General features: G+C 48.6%; 1 protein-coding gene across 2 annotated transcripts in view; it reads left to right on the plus strand.

Annotated features, from left to right (window-relative positions):
• The window catches only part of Soga1 (suppressor of glucose, autophagy associated 1), a gene marked incomplete at its 5' end in the record, with an annotated part of 62312 nt that overhangs the window by 22303 nt on the left and 21902 nt on the right, over nt 1-18107 (plus strand). For both annotated transcript variants that reach the window (XM_005384729.2, XM_005384730.2), the window contains 3 exon segments: nt 1755-1913; nt 14580-14642; nt 15621-16802. In XM_005384729.2, coding sequence (XP_005384786.1) covers nt 1755-1913; nt 14580-14642; nt 15621-16802 — 1404 coding nt within the window.

Raw genomic sequence — 18107 nt, forward strand, 5'->3', positions numbered from 1 at the left:
TCAACTTTTGTAGTTCATTGAATAGCTAGCATTAATTGTTAAAAAATAAAACAAAAACACTCTTGTATTTCTGGAGTGCATTCAAGTTCCAGCTACCCACCCAAGCATTATCCTCACAGCAGCCCTCATGAGTATACTCTATCCGGCTCCTTTTGCCACTGCCCAGACTGACTTCAGATGTTAAACCTTTGTCCTGGGTCACACAGCCTGTCATTACTGCATGCAGCCTTGAATCTAGTTTTCCCCTTGCAAAGTCCTATTCTGACACTGAGGGATCGCTTCCCCCACTTTATGGGTGAGGAAGGTTTGGTGACCCAGAGATGCGGTGGAGGAGCTCGTGGGCCAGAAGCACAAGGTGATCTTCAGGGCCCTGGGCAGTAGGGGGCTGGTGGGGGCAGTGGCCGGTTTCCTTTCTGGCTGTTATTTTTCCTGGCCTGTCTCGCACACTGCCAAGCGGTCTGTGCTGTGCTGGGTTTGGGCCCAGGCAGAGGGCAGAGCCGTGGAGGGCCCTCTTCCCTTCTGGCACGGAGGAGGTCCCACGGTCATTTCCGATACTGGCAGGCGTAGGGTGCTGGGCTGTGTGCCCCACACATGGGTCCTGTTGCCCAAGCCTTCATGTCCCTGGAGGAGCCCGTTGTGCTGCCTCCTCAGCCAGACTCCTAAGCACTCAGCCCTCACTCGCTGTGTGTGCCCCTGATGAACAAGTCACTTCTCCCCAGACCCTCAGGTGCCCTGTCAGTAGAACGGGACAGGGTTAGCGTGGAGATGAGCAAGTCAGGCACGCAGTAGGTATCTAATGAGTGGCAGCACCCAGCCTGGCTAGCAGTGAAGACTGGTTGCAGTTCTACAACTCACAGGAGCCTTTCGTGTCCCCCTTGATCCCCTCCCTCCCTGGCCTATCACACCCAGACAGCAGGGGACAGGAAAGAGGGCATCTTTCTGGAATTGGGGTGCTTTTGCTGCAGAGGCCTGGAGCTAGGACTGGGACCGCAGCTCTGTGAGCTCCCTCAGTGGGGACGACTTGGACTCCTGCCCAGCTTTTGTCATTTCGGGCGTGTTCTACATCCCAGACAGTTGGAAACAGGCCTCAGGGTCACTGTGACCTCCAGAAAGTCATGCCCCTCTCTGGACATCAGCTGTCAGAGCAGCAGCCTCTGCTCTCCTGGCACTCGCTGTGGCGGCACCAAGCCGAGGCGTCATGTGCACCCGCTGATTTGACTCTCGTGTTGGTCCTGTTACTGCTGTACCCATTCTACAGCTGAGGGCACTGGAGGCCGGGAGCTGAGAAATCACTTGCCCAGGATCACGTGCTGCCCATCTTGCTCTGTCTGGGCTTCCTCAGCTCACACCCTCCCTGAAGATGAGCTCTGGCCCCACGATAGGCCCTTGTGAGGGTGGGCCCGGAGGTGGCTGGGCCAGGTCCTGGGAAGCATTCAAAGCCCCAAGCAAACGAACAGCTGTTCCTAAGAACAGACAGGACCGTTATAGCTTTGGGGAGCATGCAGTGCTAGGTTTGGGTTTTAGGTATGCCGCCTCCTGGATGCATGACCCTTGGTGAGTTTTGGGATCCCACTGTGCCTCAGTTTCCTCATCTGCTAAGTGGGGGTGGTGAGCTGGGAGCCTGCCTGCATCCGGTTCCTCTGCAGGGACAGTCAGTGGGACTTACAGTCAGTGGGACTTGCCGTGTGGGGCTGTCACCTGAGCTGGCTCCCCGATAGCCTGCTCACACCCTCCTCCCCCCAACCCCGGCCCAGGTCTCCAAGGACATCTCCATGCGGCTGCACAAGGAGCTCGAGGTGGTGGAGAAGAAGCGGGCGCGGCTGGAGGAGGAAAACGAGGAGCTTCGGCAGCGGCTCATCGAGACCGAGCTGGCCAAGCAGGTGCTGCAGACGGAGCTAGAACGGCCGAGAGAGGTGAGTGCGTGTCTGCCTGCGGGCTCTTCCTCCCTTCCTTCTTCCAGCACACACTTCCTGAGCACCTACTGTGTACCCCGTGCTGGACAGTAAGGACCCAGCAGTGAACCAGATGCACCTAGTCCTGTCCTTGAGGAGCAAAATGAGAGAGTCGCCCATCAGAGAACCTCAGCCTCTGGAGGATTTGCTGAGAGCAGTGCGACAATGCCCAGCACAGGGGGCTCTTCCCTCTGTGCCTCAGGTTCCTAACCCGTGAATGGTCATCGTGAAAGCCAAGTAGGACAGTGTGGAGAAGCCCTAGGAGCTGCCAGGCACTGACACTGGCTGGGAGATGAGTGCTGGGCCTGGGCCTCCGGCATGTTTCTGGGTACCAGATGCTTCCTGAATGTGACCCCAGGCACCATCCTCACTCATACCCGACCCTCCTCCTGGCACGCCCTCTCCTCCTACTGTGTGCTGGGCACCGCACTCGCTAGTTCATCTCCATCTGCTCCTGAGAGAGGGAGGCTTATCCTTACACCCAGCGTGCCCCTTACAGGCTGAACCCTCCTGCGCCCAGGGTCTGCATTCCCGACGGCTGGGGGTTCTCTGGCCCCGGAGGCACAGCTCGGCCTTGGCTGATTGGCTGCTTAGGAGGTATCTTAGACTTGTACATTCTTCTGAGGCACAGTCAGCATGGTGGGTTTGCCCAGAGGGCACATACGGCAGCAGCCCAAGACAAGGATGCCCCAGCTCCGAGCACAGAGTGGGCCCTCAACTGCCCTTCCCGCTGGGTGTGTTGGGGTGACATGCCAGCCTGCTGCCCTGCTGCAAACTGTCCTGTTGCTGCCACCCTTTGAAAAGGGGAGACATGGGCTGGGGATATAGCTCAGTGGCACAAGCGCCTGCCTGACAAACACAAGGTCCCAAGTTTGATTCCCAGTACCAAAAAAAAACAAACAAACAAAAACAACAGAAAGGGGAGACTGTTTTATTTTTATTTTATTTTTTTATTAGTACATATTTGTCAAACATATTGATCACATTCATCATAGGAAATTTGGTACTTGTATATAATATATCTTAATTCTTTTTCTCCTGTTCTGCTCCCCTCCCTTCAACTCTTCTTCCTGGGAGACAGTTTCAGGAAGTCTCTTAGAGTTCAGCCTGTTTCTCTTTTTTTTTTCTTATAATAATTTCTTTGGGTTTTTTTGTTTTTTTTCTTTTTGGTACTGGGAATTGAACTCAGGGCCTTGCACTTGCCAGGCAGGCACTTGTGCCTGCTGAGCTATATCCCCAGCCCTGTTCCTCCGGTAGAGGTGGGAAAACTGAGGCCCAGAGAGGAGCAACTCCCTGAATTTACACAGCCTTTCCTTAGTGCAGAAGCGGCTGCAACCCTGAAGCTGCTTCTCCTCTCCAAGTTGTTCTTCTTTCCTGATGCCAGGATAATAACAGTACCCAACTTAGGAGGTTGTTTGGATCTTTCCTAAGGTTGAGTAATCAGAGGCTGGGGTATAGCGCAGTGGTACAGAGCTTGCTTATGAAGCTTTCAGTTTTTGTTTCATTTTGTTTTTGCCAGTGTCTTGATATCAGGTGGCCTTGAACTCCAGGACTCACATGATCCTCCTGCCTCAGCCTTCTGACTATTGGGGACTGTACTTGCCCAACTAGAGCATGTACTTAGTCCCTAGATTCAGTCTCCTGAACACAAAAAGATAAGTTTGCATAATCATAGACTACTATGAAAATGTTAAAAAGAATAAGGTAGTGTGGCCGTGCCTCAAAAAATTAAACATAGAATTAACCATAAAATTAAACCCAGAGTTCTAATTCTGGGTATGTCCCTCAAATTGAAAGCAGAGACTTGAAGAGACAGTTGTACCCCCATATCTATAGTAGCATTATTCACAATGCCAAAAGATAGATGCACCCCAAATGTCCATCAGCAGATGAAAGATAAGCAGAGTGTGGTATTTATGTAGAGTGGATTACCCATCACCCCGAAGAATGAATGAAGTAAGGATAAGGTTTGAAAACGTTAGGCTAAGTGAAATAAGCGAGACAAATGCTGTGTGATTCCACCTATAGGAGGTAAGGAGAGTGGTTAAATTTGTAGAGACATAAAATAGAGACTGCCAGGGCTGTGGGGGGAGGAGGGAGTGAAGAATTGTTTAATAAGGATAGACTTCCTTTCAGTTTGGAGTTAGGAAAAGTTTTTGGAGCCAGATAGTGGTTATGACTGCAAATTGTGAGTGTACTTACGGCCACTAAGCTGTATACTTAAAAATGCTTACATCTGGGGGTGCTGCTCAGTAGTAGAGTATGTACTTCGCATGTACAAGACCCTGGGTTCAATCTCCAGCACTAAAAACAACAAAGGTTAAAAATGGTAAATTTCATGTAATATATATCTTACTAAAAGAAAAAATGGCTGCAACAAAAAATTTTATGTTGCACTGTATTTTCTTTACCATGTCAAAAAAGAAAATATTTATGTTCTGATGTAGAAAGAGACCCAAGTATTAAGAGGAGAAGGAAGTTACAGAACTATATGTACTATGTTATTATTACGCTAGTTATTTTGTTTTTTTTTTTTTTCAAGCTTCGTTGTTTATTGATATTATTATTATAGAATGTACACATTTACGCTAGTTATTTTGAAAAGCCGTACACGCAGAGTGGTTTTGAAGCATGCATGTCTGTGTGTGAATGCACAGACATCTGGAGGAAGACCTACTGGTCTGAGGAATTAAAATTGGTGGAGTAGAAGAGAGAATGACTTTTTTGGGGGAGGAGCGGGAGATAGGACCTTGCTATGTAGTTCAGCTGGCCTTGTACTCAGTAATCCTCCTGCCTCAGCTTCTCGAGTGCTGAGATTACAGACATGCACCACCACACCTGGTGACTTCTGCTTTTTACTCCATTGTTTCTGTTTTTTACTTTCTATGGTGCTAGGAATTGAACCTAGGGTCTTCGGGCATGCTCAGTCATGGAGGTACACCCCCAGCCCAAGTTAGGAGTTTTTTTTAATAATAAAAATATACTTAGGGCAGGCACAATATGCCTCCAATCCCAGCTACTGGGAAGGCTGAGACAAAAGAATTCCTTGAGCCCAGAACTCAATACCAGCTTGGGCAACATAAATTTCATATCAAAAACAGAAAAGATGAGCATAGTGGTACATGCCTGTAATCCCAGCACTCTGGGAGGTTGAGGCAGGAGGATTGAAAGTTCAAATTCAGGATGGGCAATTTTGTGACTTAGTGAGACCCTGTCTTAAAATAAAAGGGGGTTGGGAGGGGATGTAGCTCAGTGCGAAGGCCCTGGGTTCACTTCCCAGTACTAAAAAGGAAGGAAGGCTAGATGTGGTGGTGTACACCTGTAATCCCACCACTCAGGAGGCTGAGGCAGCAGGAGCAGCATGAGTTCGAGGTCAGCCTGGGCTACATAAGCAAGTTCAAGGCCAGTCTGGACTACATGATAAGACCCTTGTCTCGAAAGAAAAAGAAGAAAAGAAAAAGAAAATGAGAAGGAAGGAAGGAAATGTACTTGGCATTGGAATTTAAAATATTATCTGTAAAGAGCCTTGTGTGGAGCCTGGTGCTGAGTAAATGTTGAAGAAACCCTGGTTCACTCCCTCAGATGTCTGCTCTAACCCTTCTGATGTACCCGGGCCGTTCTGGAATTGTATGCAGGCGACTAGACCCCGTGTTTATTTGCTGTTTGTCCTCTCCTCCTCCCTCTCCTTCCTGACGTGGTTTCCTTGGAGACAAGGGTCTTTCAGCAGTTCTTCTGCCGGAGCTGCAGTCCTATCATCCAGATCTGCCTGTGCTTTCCTGACAGGTTGCTGAGGTGATGCTGTCACCAGACGGGGAACGGGAGTCCCTGGCCTGAGCTGTGTGGTTGCCATGGAGACAGCTCTTGGCAAGGGGGAAGGGAGGCGGCGTGCCCTTGTGGAGCTCTGTGGTGGCACTGTGGCCCAGCTGGGCTGCTGCTCAAGAATCGTAGCACCAGCCTCTCCTGTCCAGTCTCATTCCCCATCCTGGTATTTTAGGCAGAAAACCAGGGTCCGTGCTGATGTGATCTGTTATGTAGCTGCCGTGTCTGAGCCTTAACCTGTACCGGGCAATTGTCCCTGCCTTGTGCAGGGGCCCCCTCCTGCTTTAACCCTCCACTGCTCCCACACATGTGGAGCTGGCGTCTCCACCATGTAGGTTCTAATCTTTACTTGATGTGTTTGTGAGTGAAAGTGTGTGTGTTACTGGGGACTGAACCCAAAGGACTCACACATGTTGGGCAAATGGTCTACCATGGACCTATATTCCCAGACTCTTGGCTGCTTTTAAATTGTAATTTAATTCACAGATTATGCAGCTCCCCATTTAAAGTGCATTCAGTGATTTCCTTTCTTAGTATATTTGTTCTGCTTTTTTTTGGTACCAGGAATGGAACTTGGTACCTCATGCTTGCCAGGCAGGCACTGTGCTGCTGAGCTAAATCCCCAGCCCTTCTTAGTATATTTGTGAAGTTGAGCAGGCATCACTGTGATCTGATTCCAAAATGTTGCATTTGCCTCAAAAGTAATCCCATACCTGTTAGGAATCCGTTCCCGTGCCTGCTTCCTCCAGCTCCTGGCAACCACTAAGCCACTTTCCTTCTCTATGGATTTGTCTGTTCTGGACATTTCATTCAAATGGAATCATGCAATATGTAATCTCTGGTGACAGGCTTCTTTTACTTAGTACAAAGCTTTCAGGGTTTAGCTGTCCATGTGGAACCCTCTTTCAGGGCCTCATTCTTTTTCATGGCTCAATAATAATCGATTGTATGGATAGAGCACATCATACTTGTTCGTCATCAGTTGATGGACATCTGGAATGTTTCCACTTTGGGGCTATTGTAAATAACAGCGCCATGAACTTTGACATTCAGATTTCCATGAATGTGTGTTTTCAGTTCTCTTGGGCATATATCTAGGAGTAGAATTGCCGTATATTAGCGGGGCTGGGGAAAGGCAAAGATAGGACTCCAACTCAAGATTCTACATTTCTTGAACTCTCCTTGACTCCTACAGTGATGCCTCTGCTTTCCGTGGCCTCTCCAGGGGGCTTTTCTAGGACCTTTGAGTGTTTTCACAACCTTTAAGAGTTTACTGTAATGACTGGCATAGGTTTCTCATCCAGATTTCCCACCCGATGACATAGGAATAGTGTTGACCATGGTGCCCCTGACTGCTGGGATTCGAATCCTAGTTCTGTCTTCCATTGCAGTCTGACCCTGGTCAGTGTGCTACAGGGCAAACCCAGACTCCCAACCACACAGGCCCGAGTTTGAATCCTGACTTGGCCACTTATTTGCAAGTGGCTGTAACCTTGAGCAGATCATACAAGCACTCCGTGTTCTGTTTATTTATAAGATGGGAATATTTATTGTTACTTTCAGAAGTGTTTGTTTGTGAGGATGAAATGAGACAAGCAGGTAAAGTGCTCAGTATAGAATAATGGCTTATTCAATACAGAACAGAACAGATCACTGTTACCATCACAACCACCGTGCTGGCTGTGGATCTGGAGAAGCCTAGTTAAATCAATACACTTCTGCTGCCTTTCGAGAAGAGTGCGCTGTGTTGAGCTGCCTTTTGCTGCAGAAGGAGCAGCTCTGTTGTGAACTGTTGCCTGCATTTGGCACTGTCACATTTTCGTGGTGACATTTAATTTGGGGCTCTTTGGCTACACCTCCCTAAGTAATGTTTGCCTAACCAGGAACCACACAGCCTGTCTGCCTGGCTGTTTCAGCCATTCTCGAGGAAAAAAGCCTCAAGTCTTTGAGGTGTACTCCCACACTGCGTCCCTCCTGGAATCAATTTTGTGCACACTGCAGACTTGGACCTTTCTTTTTTTTATCCTTTTGAGACAGGGTCTCACTATGCAGTTCAGGCTGGCCTCGAGCTCACTTTGTAGGCCAGGCTGGTCTTGAACTTGCAACGATCCTCCTGCCTCAGCCTCCTCGGAGTGCTGCGCCACCACGCCCGGCTCAGGGGACCTTTCTGCACCGTCCCCCATTTGGTGAAAATTTGGGTGTTTTGGCAGCAGGCTCACTTTGGTCCTCGGAAGGTTGGCCTCTGAGTCAGGGCAGCATGGAAAGTGCTGCAGGGACAGAGAGTCCCTCAGAATAGCTCTCAGGCAGCAGAAGGCTCTTGGGGACAAGAGAGCTCAGGGTTCCTCTAGGAGTGGTCAGACCAGGGTTGGTTAGAGGCACCACCCTGGCTGCTCCAAGGTGGCCTTGTGAGTTGCTCGCAGGTGGGGAAGGCCCTGCTGCCTGTCATGCCAAAGAGGGTGCCCTTGGCTGGGTCCTTCCCTGGGCCTTGCTGCTCCGTTCCCCCTGTCCTGCCCTCCAGGGGCCCAGGGCCAGAACATCTGCCTCTCAAGAACTCCACAAAGGGGTTCTAACAGACCCTGGCTCCCATGAGGGGTGCATAGCCCCCAGCCCCCTGGCCAGCTGCTGCCCTGTGGAGGGGAGGGAGGTCTTTGTGCTCTCTGAGCCTGCCTTGTTTTCCCTCTAGAGCCACGGAGCCATGTGGCAGCCCAAGCGGCTTTGACGGGATGGGGGAGGGTGAAGTCCAAGGCGGACCGGCTGCACCCGGGCCCTGAGAGCTGCTGCTGGGCCTCTCCTTTCCTGCCGTACCGCTTTGTGGTGAGGTTCAACCCACTCGGCTCTCTCGTACCTTTTCACGCCTCGGTGTTTTCAATGACTCCTTGGGAAAACACATTTAAAAAGCAAGTTATGACTTTCGCTTTTCCCCAGCAGGTAGTGGGTGGTACATGCTTAGCAGAGAAAGATTAGAAAGTACAAGAAGCTGTAAGGAAAAAAACCTCACCTATAATCCAGTATTTGGAGGGAATGTCTATTTGAGTGGCAAATTGTACTTCCAATAAGTTTTTCTTTGCCTACATATGAACATATTTTAATGTGCATGTATATGTAATTTTTAAATTGAGTAAGTAATATATACTCAGAGAAGCAAAAGTCTCATTACAGAAGCATATAAATGCATGCCTGGCATACTTTTCTGGAAAGTTAGCAGCAGCTCTGGTTACATTGGCTGCCTGGGGGCAGGAGAGCTGGGGCTGGGTTCCCTGTGTTCCTCCTTGTGCTCTGAATCTTTGTCACGTGTGAACATGGCATCTGCTCAAAAGTGACAGAACTAAGAAACCGTACATAAAATAAGAAAGCCATCCCTAACCACCTCCCGTACTTCTGCTTCTCCACCTCACCCATGATTAACAGTTTGCTTTTTTATCTTTCTGGGTCTTTCTCTATGCTCAGACAATGCACACTCCTGGTTTTTTTGTTTCTTTGTTTTTTTTTTTTAAATAAAGATTTAGTTATATTGTATATACTTTCTGTAATGTGCAGGATCACATAACATGGATGGAGACTTTGTTTTTTAAATACTGGATGTTTTGTTTTCCTCGGCCTAAGTGCTTATTATAAAATGAAAGATCACAGAATCAAATAAGCACAAGAAGGAAAGTCCACAACAGCACCCTCTATTTCAGTGTTTTAAACACAGAGCCAGAGGTCTAAAAGGAGCTTCTGAGAGGGCCCTCAGGGAGGCTAGGATCCCAGAGGCTTCAGAAAGGGGCACCTTGATTTTATCTGCTCAGTGTACATTTTTTACAGTGAAATATATCCTTGTGTTTTAATTGATTTTTAAAATTTTTGCAGTCAGGTACAGTAGTGTACACCGTATTTCCAGCACTCTAGGAAGCTGAGGCAAGAGGATCCCCAGTGCCAGTCCAGCCTGGCCAGCTTGGTGAGATCCTGTCTCCCAAAAACAAACAAACAAAAAGAACTGGGGATGGAGCTCAGTGCAAAGGCCCCAGGTTCAATCCCCAGTACCATGCACACATACGAATATCATTTTAAAAAATGTTTAAAGGAAAAACTCTGGAAGACTGTGTTCCCCATCCCCCTCTCAAAAATAAAAAATAAAATAAAAAAATAAACAAAACAGAGGGGAAAAGTGCAAGTGCCCTGTGTCCTCACAATGCCAGCCTCTGCTCTAAGCACACCTTCTCCCCATGCGTGTGCTAATCCTCACCCGGAAGAGCGTGTTTCTGTAACAGTGATATGTAATTTTTAAATTGAAAATGGCTGTCAGGTTTGTTTTTAGTAGCAGTTATTATTGCAATGTAATTCACATACCATGAAGTTTATGAAGTTTGTCTTTTTCCCTTGTTATTTTACAGTGGCAGGCCTGACACATGCTCGGCAAACGCGATACCACTGAGCTACACTCCCCCAGCCCACGTTTATCTTTTTAAAGTGCAGAGTGCCATAGTTTTTAGTGTTTTCAAGCAATTGTGCAACTAGCAGCACTCTCTCATTCCAGGACATTTTTGTCTGTCCTAATATAAACCTCTCACCCACTAACAGTCCTTCCTGCCCCATCCTTCCTCAGCTCTTGCTCTCATTCATCTGATCTTTGCCTGGTGGCCTGCCTCATCTGGGCATTTGGTGGAAATGGAACATGTGATCGTGCCCAGCCTTGTTCCTCTGCACGGTGTTCTCTACGTGCCACGTTGTAGCATGTGTCAGTACTAAGTTCCTTTCATGGCTGAACACTTTTCTTTTCTTTTTGAAACAGGATCTCATTGTGCAGTGCAGGCTGGCCTTGAGCTCACTTTGTAGCCCAGGCCGGCCTCGAATTCAGTGATGCTCCTGCCTCAGCCTTCTGAGTGCTGAGATTACAGGCGCGTGCCACCACGCCCAGGTGTGGTTGAACAGTTTTCAGTTGTGTGATGGACCTCGTTCTGTTTGTCCGTCCCTCAGTTGGTGGGTCTGTTTGTGTTGTAGGTTTTGTTTTGCAGGTTACTTCTCCTTACCAGGTGCCATGGAGACTTTTCGTGTTGGCATCTTCATGACCTCTCAGTCCTTCTCGAGTGCGGTGCGTTGATCTCACTGGCTCCTGTGTGATGCTCCTCAGCGCCTTTGGAGACCCCTGGCTTAGCCCGAGTCACTGTACTTCCTTCGGGAAATCAGACAGCTTAAGGGGTTTTTGGTCACCTAACACATGGCTCAGTATTATAGATGAGAAAATGGGATTTCGGGGAGAAGAAGGATCCCTGGAGATCCAGTGTGTGGGTCTCAGATTTTTTTTTTTATTTTCAATTAATTAAGTTTATTGGTACATTTTAGGTGTACATAACGATCACATTCATTATAGGGAATTTGTACCTATACTTGATATAACTTCATGTTTTTTTCCACTCCCCTGCCCTCCCTTCCACCCTCCTTCTCCTGCTTATTTATAAAAGCTGTGTTTCCATATTTTCCTTCTTTTCCCATCATGGTTTTTCTGTTCCCTTCTTTTCTCCCTCCCTCTCTCTAGTTCCCCTTCCCATTTGAACATTTTCTTCCTATTTCACAATATCTACTACACATTTTGGTCCTTATTTACACTTTCAGTTTCTCACACTAGAGAAACAGTGCAGTATTTACACATGTGTGTCTGATTTATTTCACTTAAGAGTATGGTCTCAAGATGCATCCATTTACCTACAAATGTCTCTCTAGCTTATCCTTCTTTATGGCAGAGTAGTACTCCATTATATATTTGTTAAAAACCATGTCTTCTTTATCCAGCCATCTGTTGATGGACATTTGGGCTGTTTCCAAGATTTAGCTATTACAAACTATGCCGCTGTAAACATGAGTCTGCATATATTGCTGTGAAATGATGTTTTTCATTCTTTCAGGAAGATACCAAGCAGGGAAATATCTAGGTCAAATGGAACCTCTAGTCCTAGTTTTCTGAGGAGTCTCCACATTGATTGCCACAGGGGTCACACCAGTCCACACTCCCACCAACAGTGGAGAAGGGTTCCTTTTCCCCATAGTCCCTCCAGCATTTGCTACTAGTTGATTTGTTGTTTTTTTTTTTTTTTTTTTTTTTTTGGTTTTTCTCTGGTACCGGGAACCGAACTCAGGACCTTGAGCTTGCCAGTCAGGCACTTTTGCCGCTGAGCTAAATCCCCAGCCCCATGATTTCTTGATGACAGCCATTCTTTGTGGAGTGAGATGGAATCTCAGTGTTGTTTTAATTTGCATCTGTCAGATGTGGGTCTCAGGTTGTGATGGAGGCCCAGATCAGTAGGGCGGATGTTCTACCTGGAGCCCTGCCCCGCCCCCACAGCGCTACATCCCGGTATCCCCAGCTTTTGTTGAAGGATTTGTTTTGTGACTAGCACCCCATCTTTCCCCTTCCCTGTTTTGAAATGTCCCAGGCCAGCTCATCTCACAAGCTGGCTCTCTGCTCTTGGCACCTGGCAGCACCTGAAGTATCAATCTTTGCCTTCCTGCCTCATTTGCATCCAAAAAGGTCTGTAGGATCTGGTTGGGCTGGAACACAGACTGGAGCTTATCTGGAGCAGCTCTCCTTGGTGCAATTTGCATTTTAGAATCACCTGGGGAGTTATTTTAAATCCAGATGCCTGACACCTACCCCAGGCCAATTAGATCAGAATCTTGGGAGCGGGGCACCTGGGGCATCTATTTTTTTTAGCACCCCCTCAATAATCTCGTATGAACCTGGGGTAACAGCCACTGTGTAGCATAACTCCAGCCCTTGTCAAAGCAATTTCAACCAGATTTGGTTATAGCACACTTGTAATCCCAGCTACTTGGGAGCCTGAGGCAGGATGATTGCCATTTTGAGGTCAGCTTGGGCAATTTAGTTAGACCTTGTCCCAGTATATAGAATAAAACAAACAAAAACAATTAAAAGAGGTAGGGATGTAGCTCGCCACTCCCTAGATTCAGTCTGCAGTACTAGGGGCTGAAAGGGGGGGACACATTTTCTCCAGCTGATTGTTTGGAACTTGATAAAGAGCTAGTCTTGGGTTGACTGTGGATTTGCTGTGAAATCCTGCTTCTTTTTCACTTTGTTTCAGTAAAATGGGGCTTGGATTAGATTGATGCCTCACCTCCCAGGGTCGGGGGAGAGAGGTGAGACTTGGGATGAGTGTTTATCCAGTCATGTGGAAACATTTTCAGAAATCCAGAAATTCATCCTACCAGCCCAACTTGGAAAGTCGAAAGCAACCTAAGTGTGGTTTCATTCACAGGCAGTATGAGTCAGCGCTCTCGGGAGGAAGTGTTCAGTGGAACCACAAATCTAATTGAGTGACTTTTTTTCAGCAGAAAAACTTCAGTAATGATTATTGCAGCATTTCCTCAAATTCCCTTCTATAGGCTTGTGCCATTTTGCAGTCTCACCAGCAATGAATAAGCATTTTTATTTCACCAGCGCTTCACCAGTTAATACATTGTCAGGTGGTTTGGGTTTTTGCCATCCTGATACATGAAAAAAGCTACCTTACTGTAGTTTTCATGTGCATTTCTCCATCGTGAGGGAGGCTGAACATCTTACGGTTAAGATCCATTTACATTTTTCTGAGAACTCTTTTTCATATGTCTAGCCCATTTTCCTATAGGTTTGTTGGTCTGTTGAATCTGTTTGTGGCGCTCTTTACATATTTTGGTTATCAACCCTTTATCAATTGCAAATATCTTCCCCAGTTTGTTATTTATATTTTTATTTTTCTTAGGGTGTTTTTTTTTCCATGAGGAATTTGCTTGTGTAATGAAATGTATCAGTGTCACCCCCTAAATCTTCACAGTTTGGGGGCTGGGGATTTAGCTCAGTGGCAAAGCACCTGCCTGGCAAGTGCAAGGTCGTGAGTTCGGTTCCCGGTACCGGAAAAAAAAAAAAAAAAAAAAAAAAAAATCTTCACAGTTTTTAAATCCTGTTTGTCATCAGTCTGTTGTGATTGTTTCTAAGTCTGCCGTGTAATTTTTATACCTACGCCCATTTTATTTATTAGTATTTGTTTTGAATTTGAGCTTCCACAAGGTGTCATTTCTATGAGGACAGGAGTCCCCTGGTCTAGGAAAGTCATCTTCCCTAGATGACTGTGTCCTCATCAAGGACTCAGGCAACGCGAGAAGATGAGTCACACCCATCGCTTTAGCTGGTTCCACGGGGAGCTGTGGGGTGAGGGTAGTATTTTGAGTTGAGGCTAAGGGGCACGGACCAGGATTCATGGACTCCAACCAGGGAGGGCACATGACTTGGACAGGATAACTCCCCTCAGCCAATGGGCATCGCTGGGAGGGCGCCTCAGCTTCAAGGTGTTATCTGGGGAAATCAGTATCTCGGCTGAAGGGGCTCTGGGCAGGCACTACAGCGTCTTCCCTAGTACCTTCCCCATCTTGTTCACTGCTGTGTCCTTTACATCAGACTGGGCCTGGCATGCAGTAAGTGTTCCTAACTTCCTGGCACATGATGAGTTCTCAGGAAATCTGACAAATGAGTGAAAGATAAGCAAGAACAGAAACCCGGATTTCTAAGTCTTAGTCCAGGCCAACTGAATCATCCGTTGGGGTGGCAGGAGGTGGGGAGCCCTGAGCAGGCCCGTTCAGAGTCATCTCCTCAAGTTCTCCTGGGCTGTCCCTCTTTGCTGCCCACTGGGTGGTCTCCAGCCCCTCTGGCTCAGCAGTGGGTGTGGGTCAAGGCCTGGACATGGCTGGACTAGGGCCTTTAAGATGACCCCAGGCCTTGTGACTGCTCTTTGGATATGTGTTACCCTGGGGAACTGTCATTTCTGTTTTTCCTCCCTCCAGCATTCCTTGAAGAAAAGAGGCACACGCTCCCTGGGGAAGACAGACAAGAAGCCTTCTGCACAGGTACGGCCTGGGAGCCCTGCAGACAGGTTGTAGGCTGAAGGCTTTAGCATAACTCCATGTGGCCGGGGAGTCCCCAGAGACGCTCAGCCCTCCCAGCTTCCACTTTGTCCTCCCCTTGTTCATTTTCTTGGCTTCACTGCCCACAGCACCTCCTAGAACCACACTCTGAGCCCGGGGTTCTTGTTCTTGGAGCCCAGATGATCAAATCCAGAGGTCCAGAGTCAAAACCGTAGCTTTGCCACTTGATTGCCTTCTAAGTGGGCTGAGTCACCTCAACTTTCTGGCCTCAGTTTCCTCATCCATCCCTATCTTGTGGGTCTGTTGGAAGAATTTGATAAACTGATGCACGTTGCACAGGCGAGGCACGCAATAGCATTAGCTGCTAGTGGTCCTAATGGTACCAAGCACTTTCAATACATTATCTCTTTTAATCCTCTCCATGGCTGCTTGAGAAAGGGAGTTATTTCCACATCGTACACATGGGGAAACTAGCAGGATGGTGGTAGAAGAGGCTAGGCATGTGGCTCAGTGACAGCATGCACGAAGCTCTGGGTACATTCAGACATAAAGGAGTGGTGGTAGTAGCAGCAGCAACAGTTGTCACCTGCTCTCAGACTCCACGCTGTGGGTGCTGTTCCGTCCTTGCTACAATATCTGGGTATGGTGGCACATATTTGTAATCCCAGCACTTAGGAGGCTGAGGCAGGAGGACTGCTGTGAGTTTGAGGCCAACCTAGTGTACATAGTGAGCTCAACATTGGCCTGAAATACATAGCAAGACCCCCGTCTCAAAAAAAAAAAAAAATCAATGTCCCCTTACTGACTTCCTCTGGACCCCGCGCTCCTTGAGGGTTGGGCTGCATCTGGTTCACCCGTGTTCCTAGCATGTAGTTAGTGCTCCTCAAAATGCTATGGCTGGTACTGTGCCAGTGCTAACTTTCTTGGCTGGTGTCTGACCCTATGCCTACCGGGCCCCAGGAGGACAGCGCAGACCTGAAGTGCCAGCTGCACTTTGCAAAGGAGGAGTCGGCTCTCATGTGCAAGAAGCTCACCAAGCTGGCCAAGGAGAACGACAGCATGAAGGAGGAGCTGCTGAGGTACCGCTCGCTCTATGGCGACCTGGACGCTGCCCTGTCAGCTGAGGAACTGGCAGATGCCCCGCACTCGCGGGAGACCGAGCTGAAGGTGCACCTGAAGCTAGTGGAGGAGGAGGCCAACCTGCTGAGCCGCCGCATCGTGGAGCTGGAGGTGGAGAACCGGGGCCTGCGGGCCGAGATGGATGACATGAAGGACCACAGCGGTGGCTGTGGCGGCCCGGAGGCACGGCTGGCTTTCTCTGTGCTGGGGGGCAGCGAGTGTGGGGAGAGCCTGGCGGAGCTGCGCCGACACCTGCAGTTCGTGGAGGAGGAGGCGGAGCTGCTGCGGCGCTCCTCGGCTGAGCTCGAGGACCAGAACAAGCTGCTGCTGAACGAGCTGGCCAAGTACCGCTCTGAGCATGAGCTGGACGTGACGCTGTCGGAGGACAGCTGCTCGGGACTCAGTGAGCCCTCGCAGGAGGAGCTGGCAGCGGCCAAGCTGCAGATCGGTGAGCTTAGCGGGAAGGTCAAGAAGCTGCAGTATGAGAACCGGGTGCTGCTCTCCAACCTCCAGCGCTGTGACCTTGCCTCCTGCCAGAGCACACGCCCCATGCTGGAGACAGACGCTGAGGCCGGGGACTCTGCCCAGTGTGTGCCCGCTCCCCTCGGTGAGGCCCACGAGCCCCACTCGGCCCGGCTCTGTAAGGCCCGGGAGGCTGAGGCGCTGCCGGGGCTGAGGGAGCAGGCCATTCTGGTCAGTAAGGCCATCGATGTCCTGGTGGCCGATGCCAACGGCTTCTCGGCAGGCCTCCGACTCTGTCTGGACAACGAGTGTGCTGATTTCCGGCTGCACGAGGCCCCTGACAACAGCGAGGGCCCCAGGGACGCCAAGCTCATCCATGCCATCCTGGTGCGGCTCAGCATGCTCCAGCAGGAGCTGAACGCCTTCACCCGAAAAGCAGACTCAGTCCTCGGGAGCTCGGGCAAGGAGCAGCCAGAGCCCTTCCCACCACTGCCTGCCTTGGGCTCCCAAGGGGCCTCCAAGGAGGTCATGCTGGCCAAAGACCTTGGCTCAGACTTCCAGGTAAGATGTCCCAGTCATGTGCACTGTGACTTTTGTGTTATGTGAGCTTTGTACTGAACCATGACATACAGAGAGGAGGGTGCAGAACACGTGTAGGTAGCCTTTAGAATCTCTACAGTGAGCACGCTGGTGAAATTGTCCCCCAGACATGACCAGCACCCCAAGAGTCACCTTATCCCCCTGTGTCACCATCCCTGTTCCCAAAGGTAGCTCCTCTCTTGATTTAGTTTTATCTATGGATTCTTTCTAAAATTAATCCTGTAGTTCAGACTGACTTATGCCTGGCTTCTTTCTCTCAACACTGTTTGTTGTTCATATAATAAAAGTTTCTTTATTCTAGGTATGAGCCCATGGACTGAATGCACCACAAGTTACTTATTCATTTATTATGGATAGATACTGATTTCAAGGCCTGTCTTTTGGCCAGGTTATCCCTTCTTCTTTTCTTATTTCTTTTGTAATTTTAAAAATTTTAAAACACGTATTTTTTTTTAAGTTTTTGATCGGTTTCAATGTAAAGACAAGATGCTCAGCTCGCGCCTGTAATTCCAGTACTCTGGAGGCTAATACAGGGGGATTGAGGCTAGCCTGAGATCCTGTCTCAAAACACAGCCTTGGTGTCCATAAAATACTTCTTAGGAAAATTAAATTAACAAAGATCCTGCTCCCCATCCCCCACACACAAAATGTCCTGTTGCAGAAGTAGACATAGCCATTTAAAAAGTTTTAGAAGTGCCAGGGGTAAAAACATAAAAGCCCACTTCCCCTACCTCCCACTGGTCCTACTAGTTTGTTGTTACTTTACAGTAGTGGGGATGGAACACAGGGCCTTGTGGATGTTTGGAAAGCACTCTCTTCCACTGAGCTCCGTCTGCAGCCACTGAGCTCCGTCTGCAGCCCTGGTGATACTGCCAATAGTCTAGGGTGGTGCTGTCCAGTGTGGTAACTACATGTGGCATTGTGGTGTAGCTCAGTGGTCGAAAGTTTGCCTAGCAAGCCCTGAGTTCCATACCCATGCCACATTAATTAATTAACTAATTAGAACTACTTAGAATTAAAAATTCAGTTCCTCAGTTGCAGGAGTCACATTTCAAGTGCTCAGTTGTCACACACTGGGCATGTGTCTAGTTGCATAGATCTAGGATATCTTGGGCCGGGGATATAGCTCAGCGGTTACAGCGCCTGCCTGGCAAGTGCAAGATCCTGAGTTCGATTCCCAGCACCAAAAAAAAAAAGATCTAGGATATTTCATCCTTGCAGGCTGCCCTTCTAAATCTTTCTGTACATATATGCTCATGTATTTGC

This window comes from Chinchilla lanigera, unplaced genomic scaffold (genome assembly GCF_000276665.1).
Source record: "Chinchilla lanigera isolate Chin_1 unplaced genomic scaffold, ChiLan1.0 scaffold00021, whole genome shotgun sequence".
Taxonomy (NCBI): Eukaryota; Metazoa; Chordata; class Mammalia; order Rodentia; family Chinchillidae; genus Chinchilla; species Chinchilla lanigera.